A 16,143-nucleotide genomic window follows, 5' to 3' on the forward strand; every position below is an offset into this window, starting at 1 on the left:
GAATGGCACTCCTACTAAGGGAAACACATACGTAGTTTATGTTAAAAAGTTTGGGTTAAAATATTTTTGGTGCCTGAAATCAGTTTTTCCTCTCGAGCATAAACAGAAATTTTCATATGAACTTTACCTTCGATAACGTATTTGAATTACTCGTAACAAAAAAGTAATAAATGATCGTTTTATATCGTATACTCTTATACCATTTCAACCCCATTACCCCTTACTCCATCATCATTTTACCCTAATAGCCCCCTATTGTTGCATCGTTTTTACCCCCCCCCATTACCCCCTACTTTTGCGTCATTTTACCCCTTCCCCCCCCCCCCCCAAAAAAAAATTTACCCACCCCCCTAATCTTACACAATTTTACCCCCCAAAATTACCCCACCTACCCCTCCCCCCAATCTTGCATCAAATTACACCTAACCCCAAAATGATGTAAAAGTTTTGAATGCAATTGAATAAAAATTCCCCCGATTGCCCCCTTATTCTTACATTTTCTGGGGGTAAGAACTCAACACGGGTTTCCGGACCATGTGATTCGAGCCCACCATACGCAGGTGTGCGCTCCAAGTAGGTGGTCTGGTCGGAGGTCTGGTAATTTTGGACACCACCTCGATCGACATGAGTGCTTAATTTGAACCTAAGAAAAACGAGGAAATCATAATATTAAGCAAGCCAAAAACACGCGGCCGAAATGATCGAGATGAACGCTCCGACAAAATATGGAAGAAAAAGAGTCCAGAGTCCAATCATTTATTTATTAATTTCAAATTTGTTTTTGTTCTGGAGAGCCCTGCTCACAATTGTAGTCTGGCAGGAATCGATCATAGACAATTTTGAACGGGGACCTAACATGAAAACAGACAGGTTTTTTGGTAAGCTAATCTCCCAGCGTCCTCGATTGTGAGTTTTGAATGCTCTTAAGAATTCAAAAAATTCAAGTCGTAACTGAAACAGCAACTGGATTTTATTACAGCTATAGTTTACGTCTAAAGCGCCCCTAAAGTTAAGCGTTTGCACCACTTATATGGTTTAAAAAAATGCCCACAAAAAGACTTTGGGTCGACCTGTGAAAGCACTATAGTTTGACCATAGACGTCCATATTCCTTTCTCAAGAAAAAAATTGTGTTTTGATCAAATTTATAATTCGAAGTTGCGAATGTGATGCATAACAGACCCCACCAAAAAGTTATGCAGATGTTTGTTCTCTTGTTCGTTCCTTTTCCCCAGTTTTCAGTTAGTCGAGGAATTTGTTTTTCCCGAAGTGGAGGTGGTTTTAGAAATCCGTTTGAACACGTTGTGAGCTTTGCAGAATCCGAGATGTTTTCGCGTCCAGTTGAAGAATGGCTCCTGGAACCGGCGAGATACAAACAGAATAAAAAGAGGGTTGCAGAATGCGTGAGATAAGTACACCATGTGTCTGTATTCGCTAAGTACATAGTACCAGTATTCTTGTTGGTAGAGACCCGAAGACGTTCCTCTAACACGGCTGTAGATCTTCAAAACAACAACAAAAAAATAGGAAAATGTGATACAAAGCATGTAGCACTCACAAAAAACGATAGTTTCTCTTTGTATTGTAAAAAATTGTTTTATATATATATGTATGTATATATATATATATATATATATATATATATATATATATATATATATCCTCAATTGTTTTTAGAATATACTAAAAGCAGAGTTTAAAATATACCAATGAGATTAATGATCACAACTTTCCATCAGTTACAAAAATCTTGCCCATTTTTGAGCTGAATCAATATCTTGATGAGTTAGAAACGCGCCCAGAATCATTATTGAGCTCACCCAATGAGGGGGAGCCTTTTCTTATGCAATGTCATTCAACAGGAGGAGACTTGTGTTTTAATTCTTACCTGACCAAAGTGTGGAGAATAAAAACAAACATTTTGAACTTAAACTGTTGATCTGTTGTATTGACAACCACCGTTATGTTAACCAAGTTAATTGTCAATTTAAATAAGAATTTGTACAAAAATTGCAATAAAAGACAAGCGACCTTCTGAAAAAATATTTATACAATAGAGGATAACGTCCGAAGACCATGAATTTCGATCCTTTAATTTTTTTACTCATTGATAATGTTAGCAAAATGGTCTTGTTTGATATGATTACATGACCAAATAAGACCGGATTGAGATTCGATTAACAATGTTCCAATGGGCTCAATTAAGTTTGTGATCTCTAGAAAAGTTTTATTGTCAATTAAAGGTAAAACTTAGGTCATTTCAAAGCTCTATTTCTGATATCAGAAGTTTTTGATTATGAACTGTTAAACTTACATGCCTTTTTCATAATATGAGGTGTAAAAAAATGTATTGGTCTTCTGGCTGCGAGATTTGACACCTAAGACCGAGAAGCAACGTGTAGCAATAACACAAACAAGACCATAGTTCCAGATTGTGATTTTCAACTTGTTCTTGTAAAAGTAAGACGCACAAAAACTTTAGTTCGTTTAACGGATACGCTACGCAATTAGAAAACCAACATTTCTTACAAGAAAGGCTGGCAATCATCATGAAAGTGCTTTAGAATTTGTAAAAAAACTTTGACCCTAAAAAAGACTATTTATACAAATAAAGCGTCTGACCTGTTTTTGTGAAAAAGTACCCCGATCTTGTGCCTTAATGATCTTAAAGTTACGGCAGTCGGCTAATGTTAAGAAGACAGACATTTCAAATTGTTTAAAAAGTTTTTTGGCAGATACAAATCAATCATTTTTTCTAAAAAACAAGATGGCTCGTGCAAGTCTGTGCGTAGCACAGTATGTTACAACATAACTCTCAATGTTGCAGAAGCAACCTATAATTTCTGTAAGAAAATCTGTTGGGAGTATCCGAAAGCATGTAATCTGAACTTGAAAAAAATTACTTATACTGTTTGAACCAAAACATATGCTGTCTTTTTAAGTGAAGCAAAAATAAAAAATCCTTAACGCGGTCTTGAAAAATAAGTGTAGTAAATTTTGAAAAACACAGACATAGACAAACCATAAAAACCGACACACAAAACACGTTACATTCAAATAAAATTCCCAATAGCTCTTTGGCACTTGATTTTTACTCAATTTTCGTCACGTTTAATTAGGTCTTCCTCGATTTTTTCAAAATGAATAGGCGTGGACTGGTTGAGGTAATGAAATTGGTAATTGAAACTTTGGACTACCCTTTGAAAAGTTTTCTAATTCGTGATGTCTCTTGAGCATAGCAAAAAAACTAACTTTTCGTTATCTCCGATCTGCTACGACTGAGATTTCAGAAGCAAATATTTAGTTCGGACAAAATAAAAGCCGCTAGTTTTAATAAATATGTAATTTTTCTATCCTTTTATGATTTTGACAGTTTTTGCACTCTGATTCATTTTGTGTCTAACATATAAAGGAACTATTTTGCTCAGATTAACTATCTCTTTCTCATTAACCCTTTCTCGTCCACAGACACAAACATACCACACACACACATACACACACACACACACACACCCACACACACACACACACACACACACACACACACACACACACATTACACTCAACCACTCACATTCATACACCCACACAAGCGAATGCAAACACACAAAAAAACAAGCCCAAAAATAAAAAGCGACAGAAAACCCTTTTTTTGCAACTGACCTTTACCAATGATTCGCTTTGCTTATTTATGTCTTGTTTCGTTTATCCGGAAAACTATATGAGGCCTTATTTTGTGGCAATTGCCATCTTTTGTGGCAATTGCAATTGTAAATGTAAAATTGACGATAAATTTTGAAATGAACTGTTTTTCCTAATTTTTTTACTTTATTGATGTATCATGAGTATAACGTGCCAAATTGTTTTTTTTTTCAAAATCTCTCAAATGCTCTCTCAACTAAGACCAACAAACACAAATTTAGTTTTTACCATATTTAAAACCGCAATATGTAGCATATATATATTTTTTCAAAATTCTGACATTTCTGCACTCTGCATCTATCTGTGTCAAACAATTAAAGGAATCAATTCTCTCAGACTCTTATTCTATTTTTTTCTCTCATACACATACTTGACGTACATTTTACACATTCATGCACTCACATACATGAATTCACACAAGCGCACGCACATAAAATCTCAAGCTATCAATTAAAAACGCGAAAATGGTGAATTATTTTGCTTTCATTTTTGGCAAATAGGTTTATAACTCTTGGGGAAATTGTATTGGTAATTGTAAAATTTGACAATTAAATTGAAATAAACTTTTTGAGATTTACCAAAAATTTGTTTGCAACTTTTGATATTTCATGAGCATCAGTGACCAATTCTTTTTTTCATCTGCTTGCTTATCTTTAAAAGCAAGACGTACTACTTTTGTTCAAAACGCAAGAAAGCAAGCCGCAAGACGCAAGAACTTTTGTTCATAACATTTAAAACCACTTCTTGCAGCAAAAGAAAAATTTCTAATTTTTATGAGTTTCGACAGTTTTGCACTCTGCTTCTACTTGTGTCTAGCATATAAGGAAATACAAGAAGCCTTCTTTAAAGACTCATTGTCAGTAGTTTTTGACGATATTTAGTTATATTAAATTTAAATTTAGTTCTTTTCTCTCTTCGGAGTATTTTAAGGAAACAGTAATTTTTTAATTTCTTTTTTTAATTGCAGAGAAGATTTTTGATCACCTTTAAAATACTCCCTTTCTTTATTATGTGAAAACTTCACAATAACTAAACAATTTAGCTTTCCAATATACAGAAAAAAAAACAAAACGATGAAATAGACGAGCAATTTCAAAATACAGACAAGCAGCAAATAGTTTTCTTGTTTTTTTTTTCAGCGAAAAAACTGATGAACATTTGTATTATGTTTTTAACCCGACAATCAATAAACTGTCTAAGTCTCAAATTTGTCTGTATTGCATTATACCAGTCGAGGCTATTTTGAACGATCTGCTTTGACAACATAAAGAGTACAAATGAAGAAATTGGTAAGAAATGATTTTCATCTTTACTTCTCAAATGTAGTTGATTTGATGTTCATTCCACAAACTAAACCAGTTTTTTACGTCTCCACGTTTTTGAAAAATCAAAAAAGTTAGTTTGGATGAAATTTTGCGATTTGTTTGCAAAAAACTTCTAGAACTCAGCAAAAACAGATTTTTCAGCTTTTGGTTTCTCATTTTCAAAGGTTATTGTTTTTGGCTATTTTTAGAGCTCTAATTTGCCTGAAATCTTCCGTTTTCCAAACGATCTGTTGTATTTGTAGAAATAATGGTTGTTCCAATGGTTTTGAATCAGCAGAAAACGGAGAGAAGGGGAAAATTTTAATAATGCTTTGAGAAAAAGGAACAAGGTAATTTCTTTTAGAATTATTCGTTACAAAAGATAATTTTTAGCCTTGAAACTGTAAAGAATAACTCGTGACAATTAAAATTGCCGTTAACCTATCTAATTCTACTACATATTTCTCCATCCATTTCAATGTTAAATCTCAATGAAATCTGTCCCCCCCCCCCCCCCAAAAAAAAAAAGGATGTTTCTTTTTTTCGATTTTTCCTTAGAATTTTTAAAATTTCTTTTTTTTTCCAAATTTCCGATATTTTAAAATAAAAATCAAAGCTAGATCCTGACGGCTACAAATTGGTGTTTTTACTTTTTCTCTAAGATGCGTATCCAAAAACTGAAAAAAAGATTGAACAAAAAAGCCAGTATTTATTTCCCCTTTTTGAAAATATTATTGGAACAATAGTTAATCGATCTTGATTCCCGATAATGTACCCCCTTATCGATGCCCTTAATGACGCCACCTCAAGCTTTCCCTTAATTAAAAATAGTAATCTAAAACAAAGTGTTTTTACTGCGGAAAACCGTTTAAACCGCTTTGGAAAGTCCGAACGTGCGAATTCTAGGCATGCAATTTTTTCCCCTGAAATACCCCAAATTGTCAATATATTACCAATATTTGGGCTCCCCGTGATACACAATCAAACACTCTAGATACAGTTCGTATCTATAAAAACGTTCCCCGTTATTTGTCCTCTGTCTTGAGTCAAATCCCACAAAACAATTCAAAGAGCTTAAATTAGTTCAGGAATTTTAGCACGATTTTAGTCTTTTCATATATCTTGTGATATCTTATTTAATTTTATCTGATGGAGTTAATTTTTCAATTTTGCAACACAAGTTTTGTGGTAACATTAGCTAAGCGAAATGTAGATTTTCACTCAGAACACTTTCAGCGGCACTCGCTCGGCAAAACAACCTAAATATTAAATTACGAGATATTGCACTGCAAAAAGTCATCGAAAGACTCTTGCAACTTGCTCAAACGATCCCGGGTCGAGGCTTCAGCGCTAAAAGTTGCTAAAAAATGTAAGAATTGCAATGAATGCGGTGAAAAGATAAGATTTAAGGTTTTTAGCGGTGAATGCGGTTAATGCGGCGGAGAAAAAAATCACCGAAAAAAATCACAAATCTTACGAAAATTCACCGCTAAAATCACTAAATGTCTTTCTTTCAGAAAATTTGCAAAAAATGATGTAAGAATAGCGGTGAATGGGTTGAATGTGTGTGGCAAATCTTGCCAACATTTCACCGCTAAAATTACCAAATGTCTTCACCTCAGAAAAATTTGCCAAAAAAGATGTAAGAATTAGCAGTGAGTTCGGGGAAAGCGGTGAAAAAAACATTCACTACAAAGTATTCTAAACCTTACACATTCATTTCTAAATTCTCCAAAATATCTTCACTTTAGAGAAAATTTTAAGAAAAGATGATGTAGGAATAGCTGCGAATGCGGTGGAATAAAATTGACCGCTCGAAATCTAAATTCCCCGCTAAATTATTCAAACATCTTCACCACAAAAAACTTCATGAAAACAATGCAGTTTCAATGACATTTTGTTGTGAATAAGCAAAAAAACTATTTTGAAATTAGTGGATTTTCATCGTGTCAGGGATTTTTTTCAAATGGAACAACTAAACTTTATGAATTTTTAGTTCTATTTTGCCTGGAAAACTTGAGTTTCCAATGATTTTTAGTTGTATATAAGCGCTTAATACTAGATTACTATTAGTTGATTGTCATTGGGTTGAAGAGTTTCTCAAACTGAACAAATTTTATAGTAAAAAAACAGTAGCAAACTACAAAACACTGAAATTTTTTGATTCTATCTTGACTGGGAAAAACTTTCATTTTTGGCTTTTAGTTGAATACAAACACACAAAACTATTTTAAAAATGGTAGATTTTTAAACTTGACCAAGACCAGAGTCAGAGTTCCCCTATGTGTAGGTCACACAAAATTCTGAAAATTTTAGTTTATAGCGTGCTTTAAAAAACTCATTGGTTTTTAGTTGAATTTATACAAGTAACTTTATTTTTTTACAGAATTTTAATTGGGTCGAGATGATTTTCAAATGGAATCAAACTATTCAGAGTTCCGCTTTATGCATAAAATTTTTTTTACGGTGAATTTTTCCAAGATTTGCATTTTTTATTTTCACCGCTTCATGTTGTAAGCGGCGAATTTTTTTTTTTCAACGCTTAAGCGGTAAAAAAAAACTACACCGCTAAAAATTGCTAATCCTACAAAAATTCAATGCATATGTTTACATAAGGTATAGTAAATCTGTTTCAAATTCAAAAAGAAAATACTAGAAGTAAGTTTGAGGTTGCGCAGTGGATGAAGAAGTGGCTGACATGCAGGAGGTCAGAGCGCTGAAATAAAAATACCGCTAAATTCAGCGCAAATCTTAAATAAATTCACCCAATTCATCGCTAAAAGATGCGGGCGCTTTGCGGTGAAAATTTTTTATTTTTACCTTATTCACCGCAATTTTTACATTAGTTTTCTGGCGAAACCTCGATCCGGGATGCACTCTTATCAAATACTGAATCAAAGAGAGGACCACTTTGAGCCAATCAAAGCATTCCGAAAACGCAATCTCTCAACTTTGGCAAAACAAAAATAACAACGAAAACAATATCATGTGAATTTAAGAATTTCAGTTAAGGATTTCTTATCCTAGAGAAAATACAAGAAGATAAACTAGACAGAGGTTGTCTCCCACGAGAATAGAATTACGAGATCTTCAAATTAATCGAGAAAAAGATTGAATTATAATGAAGCAAAAACTTGGTGTGTTTAACCAGTGCTCTTCAAAAGTGAATTTTTTCGAAAGTCTATAATATAGTAGTGTAAAAAGAGAGCCCATAAAGATACTTTTTGCCGTGTGGCTGATGAATTTATCATCAAAACACTTGTTTAACTAACGCCAAATTTAGGATTACAGGAAAAAAGCATCGACTTACATTAAAGTTAATGTGTACATATCATGACTATTGTTTAAGCCTATTTGGAGTGTTATAAAGAATTTAAATGCGGCAAAAGTTATCTTTTTTCTGAATTTATGAAGTTAGGGTTACACCATTTCCTGATATTTTTTATTCGAATTTTTGAATTGTTTTTTAGAGCAGAGGAATCGGTGTAATAAAAAACTCTATTCAGTTGAGCGACAAATATCCGATGTTCTTTAGTTTCAGTGAGTGGAAAAATGTTAAAGACAGCAAGGTTGACATTGAGACAAAAACTGCCGTAAAAGATACAATAGACTTCATGAAATTGTTCACCAAGACAAACAGTTTTCCTTGAGTTGAAGTGCAAGTACCGTTAGCAGAATTATTTTCAACCGTGCAATCGAGCTGAGATTCAACCTTCTCTTCAAGGAAGGATTCTTAATTAAAAAATTTGCGATGCTAAATTCAGACTTTGTTTTGATTTTTAATTTTGTCTACGCAGTTACTGTAGGAGATGAGATTAGCAAAAAAACAGTTATAAAAGTACCAGAAAAAGGAAAGAAAACAAGAAAACAGGTTTTAGCTCTCCCTCATTTTGTGTCCAGTTCAATTTAAATGATAGTTTGGTGAACAGAAAGGCTACTGAGCGATGAGAATATTGATGCGGCAAACATTCCATTCCTGAAAAGCAATAATGTAAAAAAAATTAACTATTGAAATAAAAGTCCAAAAGTCATTGTTAACAGAACACTTTTTAGTCAATTGTGTTAGTCATTTCAAATTTACTATTGTTATGAGTTATTTTCCATTCTCCTAGAAAAATTATTTCTGTCACTCATTTTAACACGAGTTTAATTTTTTTTTCTCATGGAGCATTTTTGTCGCTCCTTTAGGAATAATGAGAAATCTCTCTAATCTTGTAGTAAAGTGAGATCATGTAACAGGAAACAAAAGATCTGGAACAGATGATGCGGTAACTACGGAAAATCTTCGTTGATCGGGAAACTCTTCGGCAGTTTCATTGCTTTCATTGTTGACACGTAAGACCTATCGTAAGCCGCATCGGTAGGTTTATCAATTTAGACTACAGTTCTACTTCCCCCAACAGTTTTAAGTTCTCGCAAAGCAAAGTTCTGGTAATTGAGAACAATTTCTTGGAAATATCCTGTAAATATCGGATTTCTGTTCAGCGTTATCACATTTCGTTGTCTTGAAGCTTAGTTATGAATTAATCTGAAAATAGTTATAAAATATTCTGATTAGTTAGAATAACAAAAGTTATGAAGGCGGAGGGTGTGAGATAGTCGACATATGATGGTCTGGTGGTGCACATTTGAGAAGAAGGGAAACGAGACGGTTGCAAGTAACCATATAAAAAATGGTCTCACAGGAATTAGGTCCAGTCTAGCCATTTTATTTGGAAGCAACAACTGTTGGCAATTGTTGAAATGGGAATTCTAACTAAAGCTATTTAAAAAAATAGTAAAAAAATTATAATTAGAATTTAATTTCCTATTAGAGACGAACTTGTTTTAACTAAATGTGTTTTTTGCAGATTTTTCTCAAATGACTAGATTTGAAAATAATTCTCGGAGGTGATTTTATCTCTATTGTTTACGTTTGCGGAGCGAATATTTCGCTCAATTATTGTATTTTTTATAGAGCTTCTTTGGTGAAATCTCGCCTTTCTGTTGATTAGACAGAGAGTACCTGCATGGATTTTCGCGCGTTGTGATGTAACTCAGAAATTTGCAAATGAACTGAACGCCAATCTAATCCACTAAAAACATATCTGTTGCTAATTCAGAATATTATATTTCAGCTACGGTAGTAAGGGGGCCCTAGACTTTAAGTTCCAGAAAATATCAAACATAATCATTAAGTATTGTACAGAAAGGCTACTGAGCGATGAGAGTATTGATGCGGCAAACATTCCATTCCTGAAAGCAATAATGTAAAATTATTAACTATTGAAATGAAAGTCCAAAAATCCTTGTTAACAAAACAATTTTTAGTCAATTGTGTTAGTCAATTCAAATTCACTATTGTTATGAGTTTTTTTTCCATTTTCCTAGATATTTTTTGTCACTCATTTTAGCACGAGTTCATTTTTTCCCATGGAACATTGTTTTTGCCCTTTTTAAGAATAATGAGAAATCTTTCTAACCTTGTAGTAAAATGAGATCATATAACAGAAAAACAAAAGATCTGGAACAGATGATGCGGTAACTACGGAAAATCTTTGTTCATCGGGAAACTCTTCGGCAGCTTTATTGCTTTCCTTGTTGACACACGTAAGACCTATGGTAAGCCGCATCGGTAGGTTTATCAATTTAGACTACATTTCTATTTCCCCCAACAGTTTTAAATTCTCGCAAACTAAAGGTCTAGTAATTGAGAGTATTTTCTTGGAATTATCCTGTAAATGTCGGATTTCTGTTCAGCATTATCACATTTCGTTGTCTTGAAGCTTAGTTATGAGTTAATATGAAAATAGTTATAAAATTGTCTGATTAGTTAGAATAACAAAAGTTATGAAGGCGGATGGTGTAATATAGTCGACATTTGATGGTCTGGTGGTGCTTATTTGAGAAGAAGAGAAACGAGACGGTTGCAAGTTACCATATAAAAAATTGTCTCACAGGATTTGCGTCCAGTCTAGCCTCTTTATTTGGAAGCAGCAATTGTTGGCAATTTTTGAAAAGGAAATTCTAAATAAAGCTATTTAGAAAAGACTAAAAAAAATATAATTATTATTTATTTTCCTATTAGAGACGAACTTGTTTTAACTAAATGTGTTTTTTGCAGCTTTTTCTCAAATGACTAGATTTGAAAATAATTCTCGGACTTGATTTTATCTCTATTTTTTACGTTTGCCGAGCGTATATTTTGCTCAATTATTGTATTTTTCATAGAGCTTCTTTGGTGAAATCTCTTCTCTCAGTTGATTAGACAGAGAGTACCTGCTTGTATTTTGGCGCGTTGTGATGTAACTCAGAAACCTGCAAATGAACTGAACGCCACTCTAATCCACTAAAAACATATCTGTTGCTAATTCGGAATATTAGATTTCAGCTACGGTAGTTAGGGGGCCCTAGACTCTAAGTTCCAGAAAATATCAAACATAATTATTAAGTATTGTTTATCTCTGATTTAGCCCTCTAGGTGACTTTAACTCACTTAAAAAATTCTGTTTAATTAACCTTGAAAGGAAAACGGGCACAAACTTTTAATTAGCAAAAGTCAACTTACATCAGATAATTTCTGTTACTTACGTCTTCTAATGTTCCACTATTTTTTATATTTATACCTTATAAATGGCAGTTGTGTCACTAATAACCTGACGCCCTTTATGGCGTTGCAATTTTTAATTAATTTGCCATTCTCCTTGATTTCAAGTCTCAATGGTTCTCTTATTATAAACATAAACCGAATAATGTTGGAAGAATCGTTCTCACAGTATTAGCATTAAGCTTTAGTTCGGAGTGAGACACTCAAAAATGAAGAACGGAAGCGTGAAAAAGTCACAAGAGAAGTCAAGGAATTTTCTAGAACATAAGCGCAAAATGGTGCTATGAACTTCGTTCAAGAGCAATTAATAAAATGATCATGAAAGCAACCAGCTAAAACGTGAATCAGGATATTTTAAGAAATCTCTTATAGCTCAAAAATCTTTTAAAAGGGAGAGAATATCTGAGTCTTCTGAGGAAACAAAAAGTATTGAGGAAACCACCATACGAGCGAGAAAACTGTGAACTTTGACAACTCTGAACATTTTATGGTCACTTTGACTGACTCCCAGTTCAAAACTGATTACAGTTGATGCTGTGTGCTATTCGAGGTAATTTCATTGTTGTCAAAAAATCTTGCAACTGTGGCTGCAGAAATTTGTTGCCCTGAATGACCTGAAATGTTCTCCATATGGTCTTTGTAGTCGTATGATTTTATTTCTCTTCGAACTGTAATGAACCAAGATATTTTGTATTTTTTGTCCAGAATAGTTCATTTGTAGTTATAAATCATTAATATATATCATAAATAACTAAAAAAAATAATTTGTATACTTTTTGACCAAAAAATTGCAGAGAAACCTTGTTGTTAAAAACTTTTTTAAAAGAAGGAAGGATTGAAAATAGCATAGTGGAATGTAAAACAGTTAACATAAAATGTTGAATACGTGAAAAAAACAGGACAGTTAAACATCTCTTAGAACAAACAGAAAAGGCAACAAGTGTAGAACAAGACTTCAAGTAATTGGGACGATTGCAGAGAAAAGAACCTAGATAGATTTGAATACAACCGGAGTTCCAATTTTGATTTTGTGCCGATAATCATTTGCGTTAAAAATAGTAATGATCTATAAAATATTTGTATTCTATAAAAGCAGTGTTGTCAAAGCGTGACTAAATGTTAGCAAACTTCTTTAAATCAGCTAATTAATGGAGAACAGAAAACCTCTTTTTCCGAAATAGTAACGAAGAAATGGCAATGTGGACAAAATATTAGGGATAAGCATTATTTTCGATTAGATATTTCAACTTGAATGCATTTAACTTATCAAAGCAATGTCATATCATGAAATTGGTCAACATGGCAAAACTAATTCACAAGATTTAACGCATAGATAAACTAATGTGACACAATCTCCTCTGAAAGGCGTAGATAAACAAATGTGACATAATCTCTGAAACACAATCAAAACTCTTAAAAAATTCTCAAATTAGCGCATCAAAAATGTTTAATTGAAGCCCATCTCAAAGTTTATGTCAGTCGGAATATCTTAACGAAAGAGAGTGTTTTGAAATTTTTATGGTCTGAGCAATTGTATTTCTGATCTTGATAATCAAAAACAGAATTCAAAAAGAGTAATAACGAAACAATGGAACCACAATATTCAACTTGAAATTCATCACTTGACCTCTTAATAATAAATTGTTTATGGTTGGTACAGAATCATTATAATTAATTTTACAAAGATTGCGAAAATAGAACACTATTGGGTAAACGAATAGTAATCGCACCAACCAAGAGTACACTATTAGGTCTACCTGACCTGTTTTCAAGTGCCTCTAGCGGAAAATAATTCACTATCAATACCTATTCACTAAGGTTAAAAAATGTTTATTTTTAAAAAATTGAAAACGAAAGAGAGAAAAAAAGCAAATACCATAATCAGTAGTTTTTTTATTAACTAAAAAATTGCTTCCGTCAATGGTTCATTTTCCAGTATGAAATTGTCTAAAAAGTTGTGTGCAAGTTTTCGTATTTCATTTCCTTTATTGTTTTTACTTTGTCTACCAACATTGGTTCGATTATTAAAACTAGGTTTAATAAACTTCTTGACCTTGTATAGCAACATTTTTTCACGCATGAGCGTTTACTAGTTGAGATCTTTTTAGATCGACTTCTTGAAAGGTTTTCTAGATCCTGACTTCTTCGCACTGTTGCCTATTTGGAGTCTTGAAGTTTTGTTTCAAACTTTTACCAGTAGCCTTGCACGTAAGATTGCTTCGGTGTAATTTTTTTTTAGCTATTTATACTGCCACTAAAATTGACAGCTTGATAAAGAAAATGACGAATTTGTTTTCTCATCATTTGTTTTCTCATCAGCATTCGTCAGAAATATAATGTTTTAATGAGCAGAATTAAATGATTTAGAGATGTAGGGTTATCTTGGCCAAAAATTTTGGAACAAAAGATTAAGCGGGAACCGAAGCGTTGTTTGTTGCATTGCTTGCTTTCAAATGCAATTGTGAGAACATTTTGTGCCGCGTACAGTTTTACGCGAGCCTTCTTGTTAATATTGCGCTTTTTTGGGGGGATTTTGCGACAAAGGTGTTGTAAAGTATACCAATTGTAATGTTTTTCTTTTAAATCTATTGTTTAATAAGTACAAACCAATTAGAATAATCGTTTTTTGCCGCCGTTTTCCTCACTGCTAGGCCCCTTTTAAGTGTGTTTAAAATAATTTTCTTGGAATTGAATATGCAAAATGGACCAATTGGTCCAATTTATTTGCTAGGAGCGGTGGCTGGTAATTGTTGGGCACTGTCACCACAAAATACTCTGAAGTGTTCACGTGTTGTTACCACTCCACTGCCTTTTCTTTGTGAAAACAGCGAGGCACTGAATAAATCTAAGGCGACAACTCACCGCAAGAAATGTATTGGGAAGCCAGCACAAAAACCAGTAAACGGTAGAAGCAATCAGTGCAATTGTCAAGTCTCTGTTTCTGATTTTCTTATTATTTCTGCTGGATAACAGCTGATAGCCCGTGAAAGAGTAAAGAAATATGGACACGAAAGCAGGTACCCGGACTTTGGTCGCAGTGGGTTTCAGCGCTGTACAATTGATTTTCAATTGTAACCATTACTGTACCAGACAAATAGCAGTATAAATACTTTTGCCAGTCTGCCCAGAGTCGATTAAGAAACATCCCAGTCTGTTTTTTTTCTTCGCAGCATCATTTACATTATTGGTTAACACTGCACAGAATGTCTCAGATCAGACTGTACATACGAAGAACTAACAGACTGTACATAGCAAATTTTGAAAATTTCGAATGACTGATATCATGCATGAAATTTTCAACGTGTCGATTCCCGGAGCTGCATTCTAGCTGAACTTCTACGAACTACACTACAATTAACTGACACATCGACTTCCACGGACTTCCGCCGACTTCCGACATCCGCCGACTTCCACCGACCTCCACCGGCCTCCGCCGACTTCCACCAACTTCCGACCTCCGCTGACTTCCACCGACCTCCGCCGACTTCCACCGACTTCCGACCTCCGCCGACTTCCACCGACTTCCGACCTCCGCCGACTTCCACCGACCTCCGCCGACCTCCACCGACCTCCGCCGACCTCCACCGACCTCCGCCGTTTCTACCTGATTGATGTGAATGCACCAGTGTATTTATGTTATCCTTTTTCCTGTGTTTGAATAGTAGACTCAATGGTCTTCATATGTTGTGTATTTCAGAATTGATTGAGACTTGTAATTGATATTTGTGTTTGTTGAACTGACTTTGATTTGATTGAATTGTGTATCAAGAAGATGGAACAGGTTGTTATTACGGTTGAGTTACACGAGTCGATTATGAAATGCAGGCAGGAACTTATGTTTGTAGTTGCGGATCCGAAAGAGAAGTTGTGCCATGGAATTCTAACAGTAAGGAAGGTGTTCGATATCGATAACGAACGAATGGATCTTGTACGCAATTTGCGCAGAAGACGGGCACCTGCGAGTAGTGTAGTGGTGGTGAATGAACGCAAGGGGAGGCGATTTGAATGCGGGTTTTGTGAGTATGAATCACGTGCGCAGTATATCACTGCAAGGCACGTTGCCCGCGTTCATCAAAAAAGCATCAGGCCTACGAAATATGATCTTTGCCCGTTCAAAACTATCTATTCTGCGAATTTAAAGAGACATCATCAAAGGGTTCATAATTCTGTTAGTTTGAGATTGAGGTGTGAGTCGGGGTCAAAGTCGTCGGGATCAAAGTCGGGGTCAAAGTCTTCGGGATCAAAGTTGGGGTCAAAGTCTTCGGGATCAAAGTCGGGGTCAACAAGCGTAAAGTCATCTACAAAATCATCATCATCTTCAGTTGTTCACTTGAATTAGTTGTTGACGGTACTTTTACTTCTTTGTTTTTCTTTTTTTTGTTTACTGGATTACGTGGTTACTTTCGTTTTAATCGTCATTAACCGTTGCTTATTCTAATTGCTCTTAAATCGTGCTCTTAATGATCTTCTCTTATTCTCTTATTCTAATGTTGTTCCAATTTGCTTATCATTTATCGCATTTGGATCGGGATCTTGAAAAAATTTCTTGTAC

General features: G+C 34.2%; 2 protein-coding genes across 2 annotated transcripts in view; both read right to left on the reverse strand.

The window, feature by feature from the left end:
* The window catches only part of LOC142344966 (small ribosomal subunit protein uS2m-like), a 73,465-nt gene that overhangs the window by 37,906 nt on the left and 19,416 nt on the right, over nt 1-16,143 (reverse strand). The gene's annotated exons all lie outside the window — the stretch shown is intronic.
* The window catches only part of LOC142344976 (uncharacterized), a 47,667-nt gene continuing 32,693 nt past the window's right edge, over nt 1,170-16,143 (reverse strand). The window contains exon 3 of the mRNA XM_075397063.1: nt 1,170-1,501. Coding sequence (XP_075253178.1) covers nt 1,238-1,501 — 264 coding nt within the window. The 3' untranslated portion in view covers nt 1,170-1,237. The remainder of the gene's footprint in view (nt 1,502-16,143) is intronic.

This window comes from Convolutriloba macropyga, chromosome 1 (genome assembly GCF_964194025.1).
Source record: "Convolutriloba macropyga chromosome 1, txConMacr16.3, whole genome shotgun sequence".
NCBI classification, from domain to species: Eukaryota; Metazoa; Xenacoelomorpha; order Acoela; family Convolutidae; genus Convolutriloba; species Convolutriloba macropyga.